Here is a 10,793-nt window from a genome sequence, read left to right on the forward strand (position 1 = left end):
TTCCAGACGCTGCTGGTCGAGAGGGGTGGAAACGGCAGACAACGGAGAGTACAGGGGAGGCAGTACGCCATCTACCTCATTGAATTGGCAGAATTGGTTGACATAGGGAATAAATAAATAATGTATTATTTGCGGCACAACTAACCGCATGTGTATGCCTACACTAGCAACATTAATATTATAGAATAAACAGATTTCATAATATGCTAACTACGTATTGTCATATATTTAATTTTAATAAGATACTTCTTGGTAACAGAAAACGATATCATTGGAAGAAATTGAGGATTTCTCACCGACTTAATCAAGTACGGAATACTCATCAAAAAATTGGCGGGCAACGCAGAGTAATTAATACATTAAGGCCATGCATTAGTTGAGGCACGGTCTAAAAAGATCGTTGCTAGGCGATGCGCGGACTGCGGGTCGCGGGTGCAAATGACACCTGTCAAACGAAATATTATTTTTCATATAAATCCAACATACGTTCATTTTATGTTCTGTTTATTGTTCTATTAGTAACAATAATAATATATTCATTGACATGTTTTCTTTTTAAAGTAAATGGGTAACGTTTTTAGTCATCTTTACACGATTTTAGAATTAATTGACCCGTCGTCATCACGCAGCAAAGTGACGTGCTTCTGGCTCGAGATTCTCTCAGTGAATGGCAGCGAGTCCAAAATTTCGTCGCGCCTACAGTTGGAAATTATTTGGCGTTTCACTGATGCGTCACCTTAATATTCGAAGAATTCCACGACGTCCAAGATGATCTCTGGTTTAAGACGAAAGTAATGCTAGGAGAGAAGAGTTCGAAGTAAATCCAGTTTTAACGTTGATTTGATTCCGTAACATGCATGTCTATACGTAGACTTTCTTTAATACTTAAGTAGGTAGGTAGGTACTTGAAAGTATTTTATTATTGATTAATAACGCGTCGAAAATAATTTAAGCTCTGATGATTTGGCTATAGATATTATTATATGTGTGGTTACGTTATTTTAAAATTTTATAAAATTTGTTTGAATTATAATATAATCGTAAATCCAAATTCAAAGCACCTAATCTTGCGGTTTTGATAGATTATAAATATAACTCTTAATCATTTCACATGAATGTGCAAAGCCTGACCACAAAAAATGAAATTTACACACGATTATAAGAATAATTGTTACTACGTTATAATAATTAAAATAATGTATACTTAAACGTAAGTAGCAATCACGAACACAATACATAGCCCTAATAAGAAATATGAAAATCATCTTCAATTTAATCAAACTAATTTAGGTACTAGAAGCGATATTATTTTTATACTGTATGTATTAATAAAATAGGGTGGGAATTGGGGGGGTTGGGGAGAAAAAAGACGCGTGCAACAGACGGTAAGTTGTGTAATCTCAGCATAGGTATAAAAGGAAAAGAATCCAAAAAGAAAACTTTTTGAAAGAATCTTATAGGAAAGGAAGCATCTGGCAAACGTCCTCCGATAACTGAATCTTATTTTTTTGTAAGGACTGTAATGGATAGCATCGTAAATTTAATTGAATTATTTATTTTGTTTTTATTGCATACAATAATAGTAAATGAGATTACATTATTTAAATTTTATACTTTAAGAGGGATTTTCTCAATGCGATATTATTATTCGGAAGTTTTATTACCACCTTGTTTTATAAAGAATTCTTTTTCATGCATTTTTTATTTGTTATCAATCAATTTTTATAACATTGTACTAAGTAGAAGTATCATGATATAATTTTGAAGAGAATCCTTATCTTAATATAAATAGTGTAGGTACATATAAAATGTAATGTGTGTTGTAGTAGGAAACTGACACCTCTGGTTATTTACCAAACTGCCCCTGAAAACCCTCCAAAACGTCCGTCTGCATTCGAAGGAAGTTCTTTTGTGAGCAGTCCGAATTCAAGATCAAAGTAGTCCGATAATAGGGCTCGTCTGTTAGTCAGAGCAAACTTTCGAGGAAATGAAGCGTTCAAAAAACGAGTTTGCCTTTTATCTTCCACACAGGAGAGACGAGGACGTAACAGGTTTCGGGTCTTATATTTTCGACAAGGCTAGGTTAGTTATTAAGGGACTGCAATTATGGGTTCCGGTCGCTTGTTACCATGCGCCTCCGTGGCCATGGGCGCACGAGATGAACATAAACATTAAAATATAAATAAAATATAAATAAATGAAAATATAATATCTGTTGCCGAAACGCATATGCTATGCATAACAATGAACCGCTGCCACAAAGCTTCTAGAGCTTAGTAGAATCTTGTAAGAGAGACCTAGTGGAATCTAGTAGGAATGATTTATTGTATTCAAACTCATGTATTACAGCCAATTCTATCGAAGTTTCTAACTCACTGGACCGGCAATTAAGTATTTATTGTATTATAAACACGCCACCAAAACCACTAGCTGTTGCGTATATGCCCGGCTCTTACATAAATTTTGGTGTTCCCACCACCACCCGTCATATATTGCACAGCCGTGGATATGCACGGGCGCTTTCCATGACGCTTTAAACGTGTCTGAAAGAAGTGATTTTAAGTGCTCATTCCGTCCCGAGACGGAGCCGCACGGGGCTGATGCTGCAACCATGCACCGTAATGCTTAAAGAAGAAAGTTAAGAAAGATTTTTTTTTTGTTTTTTGGACTGGCTCTGCTGTCCGCTGACGTTAAGCGCTTTGTGTACCCGCACCCGCATGCTGAGTGTCACGAATTGAAATGGATGAGTCTACAGAAGAGTCGGGACTATCCCGCTCCTCATACGACGAAATGAGTTTCTAATAAGAAGCAGCGAAAGCTCTGTTTTCACCTTGAATGTGGGTTATAAGAATGTCGAACATAATAATATTTGCGATTCTACCCATCAAAGGTAAGTTTTTATAGTTTAATTAACGAATTATGTAAATATTCTGCGTCACTGGTGTGCGTAAAAATCCAGACAAGAGGCAGAGCAGAATAAAAAAGCAGGAATATGACAATATGTGGCAGATGTTTTCAGATATTGTTACTAACTGAATATGGCCAACAATATTTGTTGAGTATTTAAAAAAAATGTATGCAAGGATATAGTTAGTGTGAAGGAAACGCTCTTAATAAAATTTATAATAATTTTTAATAACAATCACAAGTGAATTCAAACTTTTATTAGCCCTTTTTTATAATTTGATATTCTGATATTTTTATGATTCTGATAAGAATAAAACTAGATGCATAGGTACCAACTGGTTACTGATTTAAATTGCTTTAATATGCAGTTTTAATATTCATGATTCATTTTAATGCGTATCACAATCAGGAGCTTCATTATTATTATATTTCCCATGGGTGAATAGAACGGAATTAGAGTTTTTTTATTATGTTGCCAACTTGTGTGTAAAATCTTACAGAGCAGGAGTAACCGTTGTACCAGTTCATAAAATAAATACTACGATCAAATATAACTTATTCAATGAATTAGCCATTTGTATGTTACCAGGGAACTCAAAATGAACGGATACTGGCTAACCCTACGGGGTATGGTATAACAAGCTACGGATCTCGAGTGTGGAAAAATATGGGGTTACGTCCGTATCAGAATAATATGCATTAAACTTCGCCACGTAAATGTAACGCGCATTCAACATAGGCGCGCTTTATTTTACGTGGGTTTTATGGTCTGCTCCAAAACGTTAATGTGACTATATGACTTGGAAGCATGCTCGTCGTTGCGTCCACACAGTCGAGCAACTCGACACACGACGCTGTGAGACCACCGTCGCACCGCCACGACTTTCACCACGAATGAGAGCGAGGCCACACGAGCCTTGCCGGTGCGTCCTCACTCCCTCACTCAAATTACATCGAGCAAGAATTACGATCCTACCTTCAATCTTTTTCGGATAGCGCAATTTGTTCGATGTCGAACAAAAAAACCATCGAGCCAGAATATGGTACACACGTTGAGACACGTTGGAATGAGCGTAAAACCATCGAGCAAGAGCGTGCGTGTGTACTTACTAATATTCCACGGTGGTGGTTTTTACATTTATTCTTACTAATCTGTTCTGTCGTATTTACTGAAGAACAATTATTACAATAAGAAACTTTCTTATAAGAATTAATAACTCTCCCGAGATTTGAAAATTCCTGATTAATCAACAAATTTATTTCAATCGACTGAGTAACCAAGGCCGTAAATGGCGTAAATACATGGGGTTGATGTTTGTAAAAAAAATATGCCAATTACCGAAGGGGTTGTAAAACGGTACGCGGACCGTGCGAAATTCCACTAGTCTGTTCGTATGAATGATTGCGTAGTACGTCTCGGCAAGACGGCCGAGGGGTGGGGTAGATTAGGGGGCAGACTTGCGGAGGTGGGGGCGCCGCGAAGCCTTCCAGCGGCGGATCGATGGCGTCCCGGCGCACGCGCACCAACCATTACGGCAAGCATCCGTGACTAGGTACTCGCTGAGTACGGTATCGGACCAGTACTATGAATTCGACCAATAGTTTCAAACTATCGAGTTTTGCACAATCAATCGTACAAAAAGACTGTTTATTTTATATCGATGCAGTGACACTGCATTAAATCGTGGTTCACTATTTTCAGCGAACGGCCATTATAATAATATAAATACATAAGTACGAATTTATTACAATTACACACTCACTGACTTGTTTTGGAATGAAAATAAAATTACCGAGATTATTCACAATACAGTTTACAGTTTTAAATTTATGCTGTGATCATGTATGTATTGGATCTTGCACATAATATTTATTCAGTGCGCAAATAATATTACAGTGCAAGTAAAGCTACGTCGTAGACATTTTTAATAATGTGAAGGTTAAAGGTATAATCATTGATAATACTTATGAGAAAGTGTTTTATATATTATTATAGATCTGATGGTACAACAGAAATAGGTAAGTGTAGATATGAATACAAATGAAAATAGAATGGAAATTACGTATTTCACAACATGTCGAAATACCTATTTGCATAATAATATTATTAAATTTGATTGTTTGTACTCCTAAAATGCTTCGATATTCAAAACACTATCATATTATTACCATCACGCCCATAAAATCGTAGTATTTAATTTGGCGCGGTAAAAAATGATAAACAATTGAATGACAGATAACACTGTGTACGTAACCTAGGACAATTTAAATGGCGTAAAATGATTCGGATAGATATTAGATTAAGTTCCTTTTTTTGAAACTGACAAGTGATTGGTCGCCTTTCTTCTGTCAGTTAAAAGTGCAATGTTGTATGTAGAAGAGAAAATATAGTGTAAACGAGTAGGTGGGCATATATTATATGAAACGATATGTGCACCGTAAAATTACATACTTGACCGGTAACTTTCACAAATTACTGCGCGGCTGCCCGAGGGATTTATTTCGCGAAGGGTGCTCCACGATCACACGCCGAAGTTAAACGCAATGTTATCTCGACAGTTTATCTCCGATACAATTAGAAATAAACACTGGCAGTGATACCATATTGGATTTATTACGAAAGTTCTCTCTATTAGCGAATATTTATTTCAAATTTAATCATTTATCTGGTTGAATTAATTCCAGCAATGTGAAAATGTGAATATACGTGTAGGTATTAAAAAAGACACTTAAAATAATATAAAAAATCGGTACTCACCGGAATCGGAAGGTGTTTGAACTCCCAAGCCGTCACATCTGGTCTGTTTGGAAGTTTTGCAAAGTGTATAACTGTGGTCTGAAGCTATAGTGTTCTCACGGTAAGTTCTGGAATCACGGCTTCGTCTTTCGTAACTTTCGTGTTTGTACTCTTCTTCTTCATCTTCGTAGTCATCGTCCTCCTCCTCCTCGTCTTCTTCCTCCTCCTCCTCTTCTTCTTCGTCATCAAAATCGTAGTCTTTTAATATCCTTTCCGGCGATGTTTGGTTCGGTGCAAAGGCTGCGATGTCGAGGTTGTGTTTGAAGGGCGGATGGTCTTCTTCGTCTAGGCTCTGCGGCGTATCGGGCCTGGCGTGAGCGATAGGGGCTATGGTCTTTCGGGGCGCTTTTGGTAATCGAGGAGGCGCTCTCGCCGCTGTCAGTAGAAGACTTCGCCCGGGGAGTGAAGATTGCACAGTGGGAGCCGCGGCTACGATCGCTGGAGGAGTTGGCATTGTGATGGTTGGCATATTCGTGCAAGCGTTCGGGCCGTTATGGTATTTGTCAATGCAGGTTCCAGCCCACATGCAATCGTGATGGACGATTTTGTTAGTTTCCATCGTGTCCAGGGTCCAATCGAGTATGCTCTCCAATTCGGCATCGTCGAGGGCGAACTCCCCAAGACTGCCCCCTAATTCGAACAGTTCGAATTTGTCGCTGTGTTTGTCCAAGCTGGTCCAAATGTCGTCCATGTCTGATAGCACCGCGCCGTATTCGACGATTCCCAAATTTGTTAATCCCCACGAATCTCCGGCTGCTTCTTCGATGTCCTGTGGGAACATCCTCATTACGCGATACTAGAGTTAATAATGTTTTTTTCTTTATTATAAATTATTTTATTAGGTTTAATCTTAATTTTAGGCTTATTTAAATAAATTATTTATATCACAAGTGTCTTCACTGCTCCGCGCTATCGCGAGAACTTTATATCACAATTTTCCGGCTACCGATCACGATAGCCAAGCAGGTATCGTGCAGCGTCCTCTGAAACAAACAAAACAATTTCGCTTTAGAACTGTGCCGAATACTTCAGCTGACTGATTCCGTGGGAAAAAAGTATTCGTCATTTGAACTGAACTAAACTAAACTTCCGCGAACGAAAAGAAAACTAACCACAATCAAATCAAACACTTCAGATTCATTTTGATCGGCAATGGAAGCAATAATTCGAGACTTGAATTAAATATATATATATATATACCTATATCGTTTATTGATAACACCAGGCTATGTTTTATAAAGATAATGTTTATTAAATATATTAAAAAAAAAATTAAAACGACAATAATTTGACAGCAGAAATGTGTCACTATGTATTTTTCGGTAGAATTAAGATTGGTATAAATAAATTATTATTGTTCCAATTATGACAACCGCTACACAATAAATAAATTATGATTTTTAGAATTTCACAATTGTAGGCATAAACAACTAAAACACAAAAACGATAAAATATCAATTGTAAAAATACACAAATAATTTACCTCTGAAATCAATTAATTATTAAAAGAAAGAAGGATTATTACGATCGTTAAATAATTTAAAATTAGCCAACGACAATAATGACAACCAAAACGTCCGAAGGTTTACGACGTAATGAAGACCGATGACAAGTTTCAAAAAGTCGAACACCGTTTCGCGCCAACTTTGCAAAATGTAAATAAATAAATCAAAATAAAAACAGAAGGGGCAAAAAAATAATTATCACGTAGGACGTAGGTGTACGCGGACTTGATTATTGGTGTGTCGCGCGTTGCCGAGTATTGTGCAACACTGCCGGTGCCGGTGCCGGCCGGCGAGTTCCCGCGTACACGATCATCAGTATTTTTATGTGCAGGAGATATAACATCGCGTGCGCAGGAAGTAAACATTCACAACTTTATTACTAATCTACTCGATACCAATGGTGATTTGACGTTAGCCTACCGTCAAACTTACAATGAAATCAATAAAAATAAATAAACACACCACACTTACGTTGTTTATAAATTACATGATCTTTTCTCTATATTTTCTACGTTCAAATTTCGAACTCCTATTAAATTTTGTTATTATTATTATTGACGTGATATGAACTTATTATAGGTAGGTAAAAATATTTGAATAAGGAATACCTACTTTAACCATAGATAAATATTATATTGTATTGCTACATATTGACAATCGATACATAAATATTATGGTAAATTAATAAGAAAATATTTCTACAATAACAAATTTTAGGTATAACATTTTTATACGAAACCTATACTACCTAGGTATATAGTAATATGTTAATATAGATCAGTAAATAATGATAAAGCACTGTATAATATTTAGATTAAAATAGCAATATACCTATGCCTCTGCTGAAACCATATACCTATTTATTAAATAATACTGAAACATTAACATAAATTTAGAATACTATGGTGAATTTAAGGAAAAATTATATAATTCAGGAACTTGAAGAAAGCAAGAAATTTCTCTCACAATTAAGTATATTATATTTTTGTTCCCGTATAATATTCTTAATATTAATTATGCATAGATATGTATTTAAAATATTATGCAAAATCCACAATTTTTGTGAAAATACTGTTTAAAAAATTACCCTTCCCTCCCGTGTATCATTTTTTCTTGCGAGCGATTCCTATATTATTGTGACTGGATAAAATGCCAATCATCCGAGGAAGCCGTGCACGAAGTAAAAAAAAAGTACACGTATAAAAAAGTGTCTTCTTTTGACCTTGAATCACAAATTTGCCGAACTATCTCGGCTTCAGAGAAGAGACGCTACTTTTTTATACAAATAATATTCACGCCAAATCGAGAGGACGGTGCATTTGTTACGTGTCTGTGATTTAAAAGCTACGTACACGATACATTATGCAAATTGAACAAAATGTATTGTATCACTATGAAATTCGATAGCAGATTATTCATTAGGTGGGTACTTTATGACAGTACTCATTATTATGAAATTAATTCTATCAAACACAAACGGTGATTTGTCAGATATTTATTAACTTTAATGGACTTACTACTTAAAACCTTCAACTTACAAAACCTATATTCTAAACAACTTTAATTATAATACTTAAAAACTTCAAAAATTAGGACAGCATTAGGGCGTATGTGGTACCTAATGACTTTTAAATTAGGATGTTCAATTCAGATTCATTGATCTGTTATAAATATGACAATTGTGGTTGTATACCGAGGTAGGTATGTGAAAGAAAAAGTTCGACATAATGTCGATATACGATTCTAATTCTACCAATGAGGATTACTCACATGTTTTATAAGCAATAAAATGATATTTATTTTCAGACTGTATAACTAATAATATGTATCACTTATTCTGAAAACTGGTATTTGGGAATTCGTAGCAGGTATCTGTATCAAAAATCTAAAAATGATTATGTTAAGTACCCACTTCAACAATATAGTATTTTGGAATAATTTCACAATTATCATGAAAATTAACTAATTATTTTTTTGTTTGTGGATATAGATTATAGTCCTAAAAGCTTTGTCCAGAGACTTAACGACACTATTAGAATAATAATATTTATATTTAGGTAGCGCATAGTTAGCAACTCACCAGTTAAAGCTGAAATGTAAGTAATCCAAATCTGCAGGATACACAAATTATCACCAACAACTTAAACTGTTGTGGAAAGTTTTTTTCGCACGCACTGCACGTCACCCACTGATATGAGAGTGTTTATAAACGCTCGATAGTTTATACGGCCTCTACTAAGGAAACCACCGAAATATTGTGTCGAACACTGAATAATCATTCTTCAGACCCGCTCGGTCCTGTGCAAACTTCAACGTCTACACCGCTTGTCGGTTGAAACGCGACTGATTTCTGAATTCTGTACAATTCCGCGGGAAGCCGGTTACCGAAATTTATTCACTCTACGATCACGTCACTATAGTTTGTAGGAACGCCCCGTTCAAGTGATACATTTGTAATGTAAATATTATTATTTATAAACTGTGGAATTTCTTCTCTGTGTCATATCATATATAATATTTGTATCAATAAATCGCTTTTATTTATTGCAAATAATTAAACGTTGTTTCTGGCAACTCAGTAAATAATTTTAGTACATACTATAACAGTATTCGTTTACGTTTAATAGGATTAAGGTGTATTCAACAGAAATTCAGTACCTAATTTAAGCATTTACCACAAGACTTGAAGAGGTGGAGAAGGCTGCTCTAGAGTTTCGCCCTACGTATTCCAAAGTGATCACTATCTTCAGTCATGAGGGATACGGTAAAAAAAAGAAGAAAAAAGCACCCTTAGTATTATGCAAGTATAAAAAACCACATAATACTAACATTCATTTCACAGTGATATTTTTTATAGCGTTATATAAAACACAATGTAACAACAAAATCAATATTTATATTAAGTAAAAAATGTCGATTTGTGTCATAAATGTTATATAATACACTTTTTTATTTTACTCGCTTACTGTTGTTTGTTTAATATTGAGAGTAAAGATGAATATTTAATGATGTTATCATAGTAATCACTAATCAGACTTCTGTCATGGCGGTGTGCTTGCCGGCTAGAAAACGTAATATTTCCTCAATAACTACACGATTTTAACCGATGACACTTGAATAATTCGATAGATAATAATTTTTCATGTATAAAAATACAAAGTTTCATCGTTGTCTTTGCGCGTTAAGCTTTGAAATAGCGAAAAATGCTGCACATGGGAACTATTTCTTAATAAAAATGTAGCGTCATATTAAATGAGGTTGCCAGATTCGGTCAAGAAATACGTAGTAAATTAATATCTTTGACTTATCTTGCAAATTTCTTATAATTAATACTGCTATGAGTATCTGTTTTAGGCAATTTTTTTATCGTAGCATTAAGTATAGTTGGATACATAATTATTAGTGTATACTTAAATTCTCTCATTGGCGAAAGGTTCTTTTGTATATAAACTGAAATCTGGCAATAACAAAAATGCGCGCCAAATGTGAACCACTACAACTACATCCTCACAAAACAAAATAGGCAATGCATGTGTGTGTGGCTATGTAGTAGGTGGAATGAGAATTACTCAGAAATGGTTGTA

At 35.2% G+C, this 10,793-nt stretch overlaps 1 protein-coding gene across 2 annotated transcripts in view; it reads right to left on the reverse strand.

Annotated features, from left to right (window-relative positions):
- The window catches only part of Myc (bHLH transcription factor Myc), a 61,487-nt gene extending 51,931 nt beyond the window's left edge, over window positions 1–9,556 (reverse strand). The window contains exons 1-2 of one of the 2 annotated variants that reach the window (XM_085959878.1): window positions 9,290–9,556; window positions 5,666–6,687 (exon numbers count right to left, since the gene is read on the reverse strand). In XM_085959878.1, the coding sequence (XP_085816004.1) occupies window positions 5,666–6,491 (826 nt within the window). In that variant the 5' untranslated portion in view covers window positions 6,492–6,687; window positions 9,290–9,556. Of the gene's footprint in view, window positions 1–5,665; window positions 6,688–7,187; window positions 7,442–9,289 lie in introns of those variants that run through there. The other variant, XM_085959880.1, reaches the window with a different exon arrangement.
- Between the last annotated feature and the right edge of the window lie 1,237 nt (window positions 9,557–10,793).

The sequence above is a fragment of the Rhyacophila brunnea genome, unplaced genomic scaffold, assembly GCF_057557595.1.
Source record: "Rhyacophila brunnea isolate RB1 unplaced genomic scaffold, BYU_Rbru_1.0 scaffold_9, whole genome shotgun sequence".
NCBI classification, from domain to species: domain Eukaryota; kingdom Metazoa; phylum Arthropoda; class Insecta; order Trichoptera; family Rhyacophilidae; genus Rhyacophila; species Rhyacophila brunnea.